At 38.8% G+C, this 15,773-nt stretch overlaps 1 protein-coding gene across 3 annotated transcripts in view; it reads right to left on the reverse strand.

The window, feature by feature from the left end:
- ptpn11b (protein tyrosine phosphatase non-receptor type 11b) overlaps positions 1-13,822 on the reverse strand; it is a 33,388-nt gene extending 19,566 nt beyond the window's left edge. For 2 of the 3 annotated variants that reach the window (XM_063463194.1, XM_063463193.1), the window contains exon 1: positions 13,695-13,822. In XM_063463194.1, coding sequence (XP_063319264.1) covers positions 13,695-13,708 — 14 coding nt within the window. In that variant the 5' untranslated portion in view covers positions 13,709-13,822. Of the gene's footprint in view, positions 1-5,227; positions 5,346-13,694 lie in introns of those variants that run through there. The other variant, XM_063463195.1, reaches the window with a different exon arrangement.
- Between the last annotated feature and the right edge of the window lie 1,951 nt (positions 13,823-15,773).

The following is a 15,773-nucleotide window of genomic DNA, read 5'->3' on the forward strand; positions in this document are numbered from 1 at the left end:
AGTTAGAAGAAAAATGATCATGAACAGTTTGGGTTCACCATGATTGCAGAATTGATTTCTAACAGGAACACAACATGTAGTGTGGGCTTCACTTAGGTGGCAATATGGAAATAGTTTGGCTGAACACAAATATAAATTTCATGCTTCTTGAACCCACTGTGTAATCAGTCAGTGAGCACACTGGAAAAAAGTAAACTCTTGAATTTAGTGACTCATAAAACCCCCACTAATAACAACCACCACCACCATCATCAGATGTTTCCTGTTGTTGCTTTTGAAACCATTTCTGGGATATCTTGATTAAACATGTTTCTTCAGCTTATGTCACATCATGTGAACTGGGTTATGTTCAAGCTTAAGAGTCCAAACATTTTCTTCTTTTATAACCAATGTGTACTTGGAAAAAAACAAAAAAAACAAAAAAAAAACAAAAAAAAAACAAACTCTTTTACGGTTTAATTACTAGTCCTGTTGCTGATTACAAGGCCCTGAAGTATCCTCAAATTCCTCAAAGCATGATGCTTCCTCCATCATGCTTTGCATTTAGGATGAGATTTAAGTGTTAATGTGTAGCATAACTTCAACTTTCTCATCTGTTCAAGAAATACATCCAAGAAATGCATGAAATAATCCAGTTTATTTCTAGAGGTGCAATTTCCTTTATAGGTTTTGTCTAGCAAACATTTCTTATTCTGATATCGTACTGAATATTCTCCACTTGTAGACAGTTTGCCTTTTTCTTAGTGAGTAATACATGGGTTGTTAGAAATGCATTTGCAGCCTTTTGCAGTTGTGCATTTCAATAACGCTTCATCTAATACCTGTGAAAGTTGTGATTGATGCACCAAACCTTTTTGTTAAGGAAAGCAGACTTTATAAACAAATGAAAAATACAACTCCTTGTGTGTCATTAGTATTAAAGAGGCAGTGAGAAGGTAGTGCCGTAATGTCCCAGTGAATGGCTGTATATCAGCTGTGTGGATTTCGAGCCCATGTTTAAGCAGGGATCATTGGGTTAAACCTCCCCAACTACTGTGTGCCATTGCCGGCTAATCCAACGCACCACTAGCCATCCAGGACTGCATTATTGTATCAAAGTACAGAGAGCTGACAAAACTGACATGAAATAGAATAAATAAACAGTATTTTGTGGTCCATCATGGGTGACACAAAAATTTGCAGTGGTTCAGTGACATAATCGCTTTTATAAACAGGCTCCAAAAACCGTGCCGTTTTCAGAAATGTCAACACATTTGGAAAGAGCGTAAAAGCTCTCCAAACTTCACTGATAACAACGTCATTCTCTTCCTATAATACATGAAATTTATTTCTTGGCCCACAAACTACTGCTACATGATCAGAGGTTGAGCAACGAAAACTGGCACACAGGTACAATCTCATCTGGATTAGATATTAAAAAAAAAAAAAAAAAAAAAAAAAAAAACACTTTCCAAAATGAGTATGAATCCTAAAATAAAAAGGCATTTCACACATGACTTCAGGTAGCCAAGTAACTGAAAATTATTGAAAAATGGTGATATCTATCACACGTCTTTGTCAATATATATTAATCTCTGCACTGTAGTTCAAGTCCCAGCAGACAATCTTTCAGTGCTATATCGTCAAAGGAGACATTCAAGAGTCAAGTCCTCCAAGAGAAACAACAGTGTCAAAACAGAGACCTCGTTACTTAAAATAAAGTGAAACAGATTTATACACATGAATAAATTACCATTATTGTGCACATGATCTAGCACTTGGCAACAGTATAACCAAGACTTCCGGGCGCGACACCAAAGGTTGTATATTAATACTTTGAAAAGTAGAGAGAATATGAGAATATGAATTGGACAATCATTTAACTGTATTATTTTTCCTCCCCTTTTATTTCTAGTTCTGACAAAACCGACATGAAATAGAGGACTGGGGGGGAGGAAAAAAAGAAAAGTCAGATTAATGAATGAGTTAAAACTCTTCCTTATTCATAAATAACCTTTAGCTGCAGCATTCAACTGCATCTGTGAGAAAATGCAATTCAACAACACCAGAAAACAGACTTCGTCAACAATGACCTACAGACCAAATGAGTCATGGAAAACATGCATTTCACATCCTAAATCATAGCCTTTCACCACAAGCCCCGACATATTACAAAAGCTTATTATTGATTAATATAACCCAGTGGAGAGTAGGCAGCGGGCAACACAAGAGCGCCTTCATGAAACTCACACTGAGAAGATAATATCTGAAAGCTTTAACAGCGGGCGAGCATTTAGGCGTTGCCGTTTTTGTACACTGTATGACACAAACCCATGACAGTAGGATAAAAATAAAACTCATGTGTCAGCTCAGCAGATCTTGTGTCACCTCAGAGCGGCAAATACACATGAGAATACTTTTGTGGTCACTGCTATTGCAGGGTCTGAATCTCAGCTCAAGTTATGCGACGCAGTGCTTTCTATTAATTTCCTTAATAACTTGAAACCACGGTAACGGGGATAGGTAAGCCTGCTCTTGGGGCTTTAGGCTTTACTAACTTGAGGAGAAAAAAAAAGTATCAAATTTAATACATTTTAAAAGGATGAAATTCCTTTTATACACAGTCTTAGATATTGATTTTTATTTAAGTCACGAAGTGAAACTGACAGCATCTACACCACAGAGTAGCCTGACCTGCTTTGACAGTGGAGAAACATGAGAAGAGTGTGGGAGAGACAGGTGGGGTGAGAAGCAGACAATACAGGTGCAGGGGTAATAATGCCAAATGTAAGGGCATGATAAATGACAGAAACTAACACCCTTGTTGTTGTTATTGTTGTGTGTGTGTGTTGGGCGGGGTCTTCAATGTAAACAGACCAGTATGACATAAAAACCTAAAATGTGGTTCATCTGAATTCATGTGAACAGAGACTCATGTCCAGTGAAAATGAGACCCTCAGACAACAGACCACACCAGCCATCTGACAGACATCTGACCCAGACTAAACCTGGCCTCCCTCTTTAACTTTACCAGGGGGCAAAGCAGCACTACAACGCTTTCATGCTAGCAGACAGATCATAGGGGAGACTTTACAACTAACTTGGAAATGTTTACATGAGGATTTGTCATAAATATGTACAAGAGTAGAGGGTGAACTGGACAAGGCATTCCTTGTAGCATTAAATATCTCTGCAACCCTATTGGGGATATTAAACATGGACAGACAGGAAATGACTCAAAGGCAGTGGGAGACTGATAAAAGTAATATCTGAAATACTAAACGTAGCACATTCATCTGGCCGAGTATTTTGTCTCCAGATAGTAAAAAAATATATATATATAAGTGACATGACAACTGGTTGTGTGTGAAGACAGCCAAAAAACAGGAAAACTGTTACGGCCAACACAATAACGATATTCCCTTTTAAATATAATCAAACTTTCAGGCTAAAAGAGCCTATTGAAGAATTGTTGTTTAAGGTTAATTTTCATTTTGCCTTCCTCCATACATGTTTGTCATTTACTGTTCAATTCAACAAAAAGTTGTTCAAACAAAACCTCAAAAAAGACGGCCTAATTAACAAAGTTCTTTAATGTTTTTGGTACTGATGATAAAACACCGCACTGAACTGTTATGGTTGAAATTAGTCTAATGGATTCTTTTTTAAACTTTTTAAAACTTTAAATATATAAATAACAATATAAAAACTAACTATATACAGTTCTCTGTGAATTATTTAGGCAACTATAGTAAACATACTTTCAGAGTCAATGCAATGACCCATTTATATGGATTAAATGTTACAGGAAAGACAGCTAAGGTTAAGACAGCACCCAGTCTCAAGATTGATCGACTCTTCCCAGCATCTTTGAGAACACGTCAGGGGACCTCACTACACATACAGTATTTTCCACACAAATATTACTTGGGAAGGCTGTGCAAGTATGTATGGTGATTTATTTTAGGATTTTATTATTTTTATTTCTTTGGCCATCTAAGAATACAATGAATTATTTGGATAATTCCCCCCACCCCCACTCTTGTTTTGAATATTCAGCTGCCCCTCTAGTGAGTCTCTCATCCTACTGTTAGTCTCCAGCTTCACCATACTGAACTACAGCTGGTGACAACAGCCTTTATACTTCCCTGGGGATCCGCTTAGAGAGCAATTTTAACCAGCAACTGCAGCAGGCTGAGAATTGGTTTATATATTGCTACAGAGGCTGTAGAGCAGAACAAGAACGACAGTGGCCAGCTGGAGTCCAAGTTGCTGGAGCTGGAGGCCATCAAATGTAATGTAATGTAAATGTAAGTGTGACTCACTTGACATCTAAATATTTTTAATAATAACTTCAGAAAGTGCAGGTGTAAATATTTCATCTGTAATTCAAGCTTTCATTATTTTGTTACAAATTAGATTCCTTTAATTTTTTTTTAAAAAGCCTGTGGTTTTTGAGTGCGCTGGTAATTTTCCTTTTGCCATTAAAGTAAATTATTCGCAAGAGCATTTAACCAAACATTTTTGTATCATATCACTTATTTAGGGATGGGAATAGTTACAAGCAGAGCCGGCCAGTGCCTTTAGGTTACTAGAACGAGGAGCCAATAACAGGTCATGGGTGTCAGGTGGTGGACAGATTTGTGGTATTGTTTTTTAATCCTATGCAGATTTATACTGAAAATAAAATCAGTGGGACACAAATACCTTATGTCATTAATCCATTTCTAATCCATCAGAGCATGTCTGCAACTCCACAAGTTATCACAACAATAGAAATGGGCTGGACCAAATATCGCTGACAACAGAAGCAATTACAGCACACTGTTCACTGTGCCAGGTTTACAGAGGCAAGAGTGCACCTCCCCCTCTGTGCTAATACAAAAAAACCCCAAAAACAAAACAAAAACCCAAGACACAAACAATTCAACAACATTTGTAACAACTAGAGTGTACTTCTAACCTCTTAACTTCACACTGACACATTGCATCAGTTATGTCAAGGCAATATTGCATTTGTATGCACACATTAACAAAAAAGTTTAACTAACTGCCAGGTCTCCACATGCTTTCAAGTTTCCGTGTTATACTTAAATTCTTTCTTCAATGCATTTAATTAATAAAAACTATAGATATAAAGGCATTATTAAAAAGAAGAGGATGTGCTAAAGCAGGGTTAGGGACATTCCTATTGAAAACAAAAAATAAATAATACAAGACAAGCTGAATGGGATCATTTCTGCCCTACCTCACCATTGTGGTCGAAGCTTGCCACAGCCCCTTGCTTCAGCAGCCTCAGAGCTTAGTAATCCAGCACTGGGCACTGTTACACAAGGGAGGGTGGGAGGGAGAGAAGGAGATATAGAGACCAAAGCGGGAAGGGTGGAGGGGTGCTTGTAAAAGTGTTACTGGGTTAGACTGAGTGAGACAGAGACGACAGAAGTGGAGGGGGTGCTTTGTAAGAGTGTGTGAGAGAGAGAGTGAGAGAGAGATAATGTGCAGGAGGAAGAGTAGACAAGGGGGAGGGGGGCTTTAATCTGGGATTTGGATGAGCGTGAGCGGGCCTGATACCAGCACCCGTCAGTGCTATCAGCAGCCCCACGTCCCCACCCCCTCTTCCCTCCTTTGCCACCTTAGATGAACGTGACAGGCACTAGCTGACTAGTAAACCACCGTCTGCCGTTCTCCCTTCACTCTCACTTTCTCTGCCCCAGTTGTACCCTGAGAGGTCAGAGGGTCTCACGCTAAAGCTCACTCTGATCCTAAAGCTAATAGAGCCTTCTCTGGCTACGGGGTCCTTACCATCTTGTCCGAGGCTAAATACAACAGCTGTGTTGCCTGTGCCTGGAGATTAAACATGCCGTAGTTACACCAGATCATAGTTAGTCATCGCCAAGCTAAAGCCCTCAATCCAGCCAATTCAGCAGTATGCCATTAGCCTATTAATTTCGCATGGGTGGGTTAGGAAGCTTTACACATGAGTTAGAAAATAAATGCAGAGAACAAAAGCTGCAGTTCAACTCTTAACTACCTTACAGTGAATTTTAGATTGTACAACAATCTGAAAGGACCTGTATAATCTGACTGAATCTACTTTAATTATTATCAGTCTAGTATCTGCAAATACTATTATGAATGCAAACTACTTGGGGTTAAACAAATAACCACCTAAAGAGTGACTAATAAAGCAAAGCACCTGTAACCACATAAGCTGCTATGGGAGTTTGTAAAGATCATCCCAAAGACAAATTCATACTTTGCTCTGTTCACAGTGTATGTGGGATATGCAGTCAGAGCTATAAATGTGTGTGCAAAAACTACACACCATGTTAGGGGTTAGGTAGTCTAGTAGAAAACCACTGAGAATCAGAGCTGCCCAATTTATCTCATGAGATCCTAGTACTACTTTTCTTCTGATGCCCATAGATTCATGTTAAGTTTGAAGATTTAAAATGTACAAATGAAAGCATTAAATTACAGACACACTAGCAGAATAATGCGCAATAAAGAGCAAAATTATCTCCTGATCACAGCTTCTTACATAGCAGAAGTATGTCAAATTGTAAATATCTTTCCAAGGGCCACTTTAAAACTGACAATTAAAAATGTTCATCTTTATACTTTATGCAATGTTAATTCCCTGCTTTAAAAGAAAAAAGTATGTAATGGCCACATTGTTACAGTAGTACAGCACACATCTAAACTCGAGAGACTACTTCAAAGCAACTCCCCTCCTAATGAAAAACGATGGCCCCAAAATTATGTTGTTTAAGATGAATTTATATAGGAGTGAATTCTGAGAAGTCTTGAAAGCAAACTCAACAGCATGCCGCGTCTATAAAGCCTTATCCATATTCTCTACCAGCCTCGGTTCATGACTACAGGAGTGACTCAGGGCTTTCCAAGAATAGGATTGCCTTTGACAACCACCAGACGCCCCATTTCCCTGCATCTGGCCTTGGGCAGTGAGGAGAGGAGATACAACACAATGAGAATGAGATTTCAAATAGTCTGGTATATATCTGACGAGATGTCGACAGGAAAGTAGAGGTAAAAAGTGGTGGTACTGTGGGAGAGACGGGGGCAGCTGGGAGCTGCAGGTTAAGCCTTGGGAAGCTTGAGGGGAAACAAGCCTAGTGTGCATCCAGCCACCACTCTATCCTCTTACATAATGTCTCAAGTTCAATATAGCCCTGGTCGGCTATTTAAAGCATGCCTGTCTAGGCCTGCTGACAAAAAGGTGATATACTTAGTAGCCACAGTGCAGCATGAAAGCCTCTGCTAGGACTATATTGGTCACAGACAAGCCTGGGGTGTGGATTTTGGTAACACTGCAGTTATTTTTAGCCCTGCTGATGACCTGGAGTATTTACATGAGGTGAAAAACCCACTTCAATAATTCCCTTCTGTGTAGAACAAGTCCTTTCAGTGTAGTAGAAAACGCAGATTAAGAAAAACTGTGCCCACGTATAAATGACAAAAACAAAACAGCAACGTTACTTACACATACACAGCAAAACATAACTCACTGATTACAAAATTGCCTGTTGTGATAAGCAAAACTGTTAAAAATAACTGAGGGCAATCATAATTCTCTAAGCACGCAAAAACAAGTTATACTGTAGCACAGGGGATAGAGTTGTGGCTTTTACATCAACTAAATAGGACTTGGGAAGCTCTCGGTAAAAGCACCGAACATTAGTGGTTAATCAATAACTTGTGTTTTTTTCCACAGACATATGCAAGCCTCTTTTTTAAACCATATAGAAATCACAGAAGCAGATATGGAAGGCAATTACTTTAATCACTACATGCCAGATTTGTCACTCTGAACGGCACAAAATATGTAGAAAAAGCAATTCTAAATGCCTCGCTTTTTATCTTTAAATAACAAAATGGTAATATAAAATGGTTTATGAGATATTCTCTCTCACGCTACTATAAAAGCAAACAAATTTAAAGGGGCTTAACAGTTTATAAGGTACTGCTCATTGGCTTGCTTTAGGCATTTATTCCAGAGGAAAATGTTATCAATCACAAGCTTATCATTTAATGCAAATGCAGCCTGTGCTGATACTTTGCTAAGATTTTCTGCACCTCATTTTACTATGCAAAACTCAGAGAATGCTAGTTTAAATGTAATTCATGTTTAAGACCTGTAAGCTTGAAATAGGTTGGCGGTTAACACTACATAAATTCATATTGCACACACGACTTTCTGCATGTTTTAATCCACATTTGCTAATGTTCTGCATGTCTAACAGGCTGCAGGATCACTTGGCTGATAAGAAAATTGGTAACTGGTTGATATGCTCAGTTTGAAATCTGTCCAAATTAAGACAAGCATAGCTAACACGGCAGCAATGAACAGACATGTGGCATTTATCTTTCTATCAAATCCCCAGTTTGCTAAAGTGTCAGTGTGAAAAGTTAAAGTTAGATGGTTAATATTAGTCAGAGGGGAGTCACTGACTAATCTTCTCCAGCTTACCTTTTACCAGAGATAGCACTTTTTAACTGAACCATATTGAGATAAGCGTGACTAATATTCAAAGTCAGCTATCTACAGAGAGAAGTGGTAGCGGTGGTATTAACCTGATCAAAGCTGAGCTTGGATTTGCACAACTATGAGTCTGGGAGGAATGAGGTTCTGATACGTTAGACATCAAATATTTAGCATTTACCTAAAAAAAACATGTCCCTTCTGCTTTTTAAGCAGGTTACCCTTAAACATGGGATTCAAAGACCGCAGGCATGTAAAGCTGACATGCATGTAATGTTTTGTCTAGTGTAGTCTATTAGCATTGTTTTGCGCCTGAATAAATGAATAAAATAAAAGCATGTATCTGGTTTTAAAGAAAAAAAAAAAAAAAAAAAAAAAAAAAAAAGAGTGTGTTCAGAGCACTCATGGAAATGTTGGCAGTGCTATCTTATTCCTCCACATGGGCTGTTGTTTTCCTGTCGGCTTATCGAAAAAACTGACTCACTGTTCTCAGCTGGTCAAATGAGTTTCAGTGACAGACGAGGTCTGTTCCATAAACAAAAGAGGGGCAGAGGTGGTTTCCAATAGTGGAAAGAGTTTGCAACACAGACGCAACTGGCAAAACAGAAATGGAAGTGCGATGTAAAGTGATTCATCATTACATCTTTCTCTGGGCCCACAGTTATGCTGAACTCATTACAATGCCTTATGATTGTTAAATTTATGGTACAGTCACAATGAGGGACAGTACAGATTGTTCCTTTATGATTTAACCGCCACAGACCTGCAGTGAAATAATAACAAAATACATGGAAACTCCAGACCTCCGCAATATTATGATGAACTAAAACCCTTCCTGATATGGGGTGTCGGAGTAATATCATCAACAACAGAGTGGGTTGGTTAGATGGCACGTATTGTAGTATTGTTCCCCTGTGGTATTTCAGCTCAGGAAGTTCAGAACAGAGCTGCAGAGCAACAGTCATACACTGCAAAAACTCAGAATCTTAGCAAGTATATTTGTCTTGTTTCTAGTCAAAATAATCTTATCACAAGACAAAATGAACTAAAGGGTAACATCCCAGTAAGATATATTAACTTGTTTTTAGACAGTGGATCTTGAAACTTGAAAATTTTCACTGTTCCATTGGCAGATTTTTCTCTTATTTCAAGCAAAAATATCTTGTATTAAGTGAAAAAAATCTGCCAATGGAACAAGTGAAAATTTTCAAGTTTCAAGATCCACTGTCTAAAAACAAGTTAATGTATCTTACTGAGATGTTACTCTTCAGTTGATTTTGTCTTGTTTTAAGTGTGATGAGTTTATTTTGACTAGAAATAAGACAAATATACTTGCTAAGATTCTGAGTTTTTGCAGTGTGGCTCAACCAGCGGCAAGGCATAGAAACTGGCAGAGATAAAAACCGCTTTAACCTCAGTGCTCAGTGCTTTCTTCTCCTTCCTCTTAGCCTGGTGGCATTGACCTCTAGAGAAATTGGACTTAGTTGCCTGAAAACTAAGTGTCCGCTAACTAACAATTGTTCATTATGATTTTTGCTAATGTCTGTAAAAATGCAAGAACTTGGCTGCATGAAAAATAATGAACTTGAGCCTAAAAACAGAAACGACAGCATTTTTTCCCCCACCCGTGTTGACTGAAGAAATTAACTGGCTAGCACTACTGAAATTTTAGAGCATCACTAGACACAATCTCAAATGTTGCTGTGACAACATCATCTATCCAAAACTAATTTAATCCAGTAATCCGAAGCATATTCAGTGTTTGGGATACGAGTTAAATTTTAAAGCGAGTTACCAAACTATTACTTGTCTTTTGGTTCTATTTTAACTTGCAGACGTGGTTCATCTACTTTAAGTCTCCATGTGCGCACACGTTGTTTGGTTAAGCTCTTTATGTGTTTATTCAAAACCAAATAAAGAGGGGGGGAACATCAAACTGAATGGACTCACCAACATGACCGCAACAGTTTGATAAATAGATAAGCTACTTTTCCAAGTTTACCATAGATTTCAATTTTACTCGACTGCTTATGCAAAGCTGAGACAAACACTGCACTATTATAAACAAAACTGTGCACGGTGTGTATATTCTCATACCAAGGTCTAACTAGAACTACAAGTGCAAGGGATGCAGGTGCTGCAACATCACCACCGCCATATTTTATTTAAGCAAAAGTTCAACTGTAATGGCTAGTAAATAATATATACTGAAGCATATAGTAGAAGTACGGAACGTGAGTTAATATGAAACAAAGCATTAGACGGTTGGCCAAACAATGAAAAGACAAACTGTGCACAGCTTTAACTCAAGCATGTTTCCACAGATCAGAGCAAATTTATCTTTTAGTGGCGTAGAAGATTATTCATGCTTTTCTACCTGAAAACCTGCGTAACTCAGCTTCAAGCTGTTCAGCCAGACTTCTGAAGAAAACCAGTTGTAACTTCCTGCTTACCAGTTTCTTTTAAAAGGCTACTCATGACCTATAAGGCTTTCCATGGCCCGATGCCAGAGTACAGTAATGAACTCTTAATTCCTTACTATCCAAAAAAAGCCTCTTAGATCTGCTGGGCTAGTTCTGCTAGCCGTTCCAGAGTCCACATTAAGGTCAAAGGGTGACACAGTGTTTGCTGTAGTGGCACCTCCACTTTAATGCAGTCTTCCAGTTAGTACTCAATCTGCCGACAGAGTTTCTGCTTTGAAATCCTATCTTAAGACAGTTTTTAAACACACTTGCCTTCTTGTTTGACAACAAGTTTTCTGTTTCCACAATACACCCATAATTCATAGTTTCTTTTTTTTTTTTATTATTCTGCCTTTTGGATGTTTTGTAAAGTTATTTTATATGCTTAATTGTGTACTTGCATATTGCTCGTGTTTTTTTCTTTTATTTCACTGATGGTTGTTTCTTACCGTTATGCTGCCTATGGACAGCACTTTGTGTTTGCAGCTTAGAAAAGTGCTGTACAAATGAAGGAGCTGGCTGCTCCCTCATTTCCCAAGAGGTCGCCACAGCGGATGGATCTGCATGTTAGCACAGATTTTCTGCCAGATGCCCTTTCCAACACAACCCTCCCATCTCTCCGGGTTTGGGACCGGTGCTAGTAATACACTAACTCATGCCTTCCCAAGACTGGGTTTGTGTCTCCTCATAGTCTCAAACGGGGGATCTATCAAGTGTAAATACATTTTCTTCATTTTGAAAGTCTGCCACCAGTTTAACATGATCCAACCTATCAGTATCAACAGTAAAATCTAGCTGCCAACATTGCATTTTCTTGATTCCACAACAGCCATCATGGGCAAACGAGGGGAAAAACAAAAATGTCAGCAGTCACCTTGTATAGAAAAGGCGTTTCCCCATCTCAAGTCTCTTATAATGGATTAATTTCTCGATAGTATGTGAAATACCTTAAAAATAACCTTAAGAAGAAACTGGAGAGGATCATCCATGAGCAAATCTAACACTTTGCATACAATAAACCCATTTGTTTTTATAGCCCTTAGTACAGCCTGCCTGCTGCAGCACTTAAGTCTTCCTGTCTCAAGCCAGACAAATCATTCAGGAGGATCTACAAATCATTACTAGTCCACAGATGTACATGTGATCTATATTATGCAGCCAAGGGCCCAAGGTTTTTTTTTGTTTGTTTTTTTTAAATAATACACTGTGACATGTCTGAGTATTAATTCATGGAAAGCAGGCAATCCTGTCACCATCAAACAGATTAGACTATAAAAGTCGCAAAGATCGTTACAGACAAATACTGTCAGTAAACTAAAAACACACATGTGTACAATTCATGTACACATTATTAAATCCACTTAGTAATCACAGCTGGCAAAACTTAACCTTTTGAAGGAAAAAAAAAAAGAACTAACGAAGTTTAGACACAGCATTTTGATGAGCAGTTTCCTTACTGGTATCTCTCTATGTTTTAACCCAAACTCCCATTTGCTGTCGTCTTATATCGTTACCTTTTCCACCTCTGTCAGGATGGCACATTGTGATCTTTGCACGGTACCAACTCTGAGGGAGTATAGCAACAATTTCCTATATGTGTGAAGCCAATTTGTCTTTTTGTGGACTGAACAACACCCAGATCTTTAGAAACATATTTAGCCTTTTTCAGCTTTGTGAATCTTTTCTACAATCCATTGAAAGTGCTTCACAAGAACTGCACACCTTCCATGCCTGCATTTATAGGAAAGGACACCTCTAGCACAACTGGCACTTCCAATCTCATTAATTAGAACACCTGACTCCATGTAGCTTTTAGAGAAGCTCTTAAAACAAAAGTTCACTTATTCTTCCTCAGTCTGCACTGCCAATTATTACCAAGTGTGTGCAATAAAGAGATTAAAAAAAAAGTGCGCTGGTATGTGTAATTTTAGTTTATTCAGACTGGCTCTGTCTAGATTTGAGACTTAGTCATAAAATCTGGTCTGATCTTTATCTAACTCGCATAGAAATCACAGTTACTCAAAATGTGTCATAGGTGTTTCTTGGAATTCTGTAGTTTTGAAGAGTACCTGAACACTCAGGGACTCAAATTTGTGGTCACCCCAAGCTGACATAGCTTCATTTGATGGATTACATTCACAGGACACTAAACCAATTTATCCCACTGCGCACTCGGAAACAAAGAGCCATGAGTGAGGCCATAAAACATGCGTTGTAAAAGACTTGAGTGAGGTGTTAAAAACTAAGGAAGTGTTTGTGATAATATGAAATATAATAAGGATTTATCAATAAGGATTTGCTTTCTCAGAAACAAATGGAAAAAAATTGTAGTTCTAAAAACAAAATGAAAATGTAAATTACTATAACAGCCTGGTAACAGTGAGGTCCAGGCTCAGAACCGTTATTTAACTGTAGCAGGTCACGAAATTTGATATAATTTCCAATTTTTTTAAACATTTCAGCATTTCCAGGCGGGTTAGAGCAGTAAAGTCGGTCTTATATCTCAGAGAAAACTCACAATTAAAACACAAGCCTATAATACTTTCTTTGTATGTAGTTGGAAAGGCGAGGCATCAAGTAATAACGGGGTCTGTGGTACTGGGGGGAAAAAAAGTTTAGGCGCCCTGCTCTCGAGCTGGCTGTCTCTCTATCGCTGACCGCTCGTGCAGTGATAATCTGAGAAGGCTCGCGCGGGCTGTGACATATTACAGTGGGATTAGTGACAGTTTAAAAAGCAAACTCCAGCTCACCTGCGAGATGTCATAGCAGTCTCTGAAAGCTGTCAAGTGCCCTCAAACGTTCCCCTTCTGGCTCCGCGGAGTTGTTGTGAACACTGAGAGGATCTGTTGAACCTGCGTGCTGGGCTACACATAACTACCGACACGCCTTCCGGTTTTTACCTTCAAAACAAAGGCCTCATTTAAGGGACGGGGGCGTAAAAGGGAAACCCGGAGCGGATTCATTTTTATGTCAGGCTCTTGAACGAATATTACTTTTAAATTGCAATTTTATTTCGCCTTAAAAAAAAACTGAGATTTCAAGCTTCCACTTCTCTTGTTAAAAAAATCAAATGATTTATTTATTTATTTTATTATTTCTACAAACTAATTCCGACATTGGTTTGTAAGTGTTTCTTTTGGGGGAGTAGATGTAGAAACCTGTGTAAATGTGGTGCACACCAAACTTCACACTTTTCTCGCCTGACAAACTCCACCTTGATGTAATTTCAAGATCTTTTAGCCCCAGATTACTGTCTGGAGTTTATAACCAAAATTAGATCGTTAAGCCCTCACTTCTTATTGGCTAAACCCGTGTGCAAGTTAAAAAAAAAACACCTAAAAACTGCACACCTGTGGCTACTTAACTAAAAACAAGTGGCGTGTTTTCTGCTGTCAGCTGTCATTTCTGTGGCCATAGCTGCTTGTGCTAACTGTTAATGTTTAATATAATTATCAGTAGGAGGATAGTGAAGCTGTAAAGTAACAATATAAAACAGATTTTTTAAACAACTTATAAGTAATCAACCTCTTTTGTCTGCACAATTGTAAAGCTCAGCTACTGTCTTCAAAGATAAAGCTTATCTATTTGTTTAGCATTAACATACAGATATACATACATATATAAAGAATGGTAGTGCTGGTGGTGCAGGAGTGGAGTAAGCACTGAGGCAGAGCAGCATTGACGTCACCAGCCTGTGGTTATCAGTGGAGGTTAATCTACTAGGGATGGATGGGCTTATGCAATTGTCTGTGAGCCCACAGGCTTCGCATGTATGGATTTGCTTTTCCACTGTTTGACCCAGTGTTCTGCTGCAGCCTGCAGACAAACAGAGATGATAGAGTGGGAATTTCTGCTCTCTCTGGAATTTCTAGCAGATGTCTCTCTCTCTCTCTGCCAGGTGCTGTATGCTTCAGGCTGTATGAATGGGTTTGAACGAGGTTTATTGTTTAGGTGATCAGTTAAAAATTATCCCGCGCATGATGGGGAGGACATTACCTAATGATCGATACCTTGGTGGAAATTGATGAAGACGCTGAGAAATAACTTGTTTTAGTGTTAAAAGTGAGCGAGAGAGACTTGAAAAAGTCATTAGCATTTATTGGCTGGGATGCACTTTGTATATTTTGTGCTGCACCTTTAGGCGCATATTTTAGTAGACAAGTGGTAGAAATTGACTTTGGCTTCTGCATGTGTTGGAGAACACGATCAGTCAGGCTTTAGAGTTTGTGTGTGATTTGTGTTGGGAGGTATTACAAATAGCTGCACTCATTCAGTTTTTATCACCCTGCAGACCCAGCGTCCTGTTGAATCTAGAGGGGGGTGTAAATGGACCTGAGAATACAAAGCCCAGTTTCCCTCGGGGCCTGGAAACCAGGATGTCCCCTCTACCCTGAGGCGGCTGCTTCTATATGCTAATGACCTTTGACCCCCATTTTTGCCTTGAGACTTGCCAATCTGCCTGCACAAAGATTGGAAGAAGTCTGGAAAGGCAAACAAAGAGGTCTTACACTGAGAGTGATGCAACTGGACAGCTGGAGCCCAGTCAGAGATAAAGAACTTTTATTACCATGTAGACATAAAAAAAAAAAAAAAACCCAGAAAAACACAAACAAAACTGTAACCTTGGTGGTGGGAAGCCTTTTACACAGAGGGAAGAAGTGTTTGACTATGTCCCAAAACACAAATTTAGTCAGGATTTTTCAAAGAACAGCCTCTTCCATCATGCCATGGCGTTTGGCTTAGGTATGATCTGATGAAATGCGTTCCACTCTGACCTTTGAACAAACTGCACTCCCCAACATGTGCTTAAAAAAAAATCTGAAAATCCT

The sequence above is a fragment of the Pelmatolapia mariae genome, linkage group LG20 (genome assembly GCF_036321145.2).
Source record: "Pelmatolapia mariae isolate MD_Pm_ZW linkage group LG20, Pm_UMD_F_2, whole genome shotgun sequence".
NCBI classification, from domain to species: domain Eukaryota; kingdom Metazoa; phylum Chordata; class Actinopteri; order Cichliformes; family Cichlidae; genus Pelmatolapia; species Pelmatolapia mariae.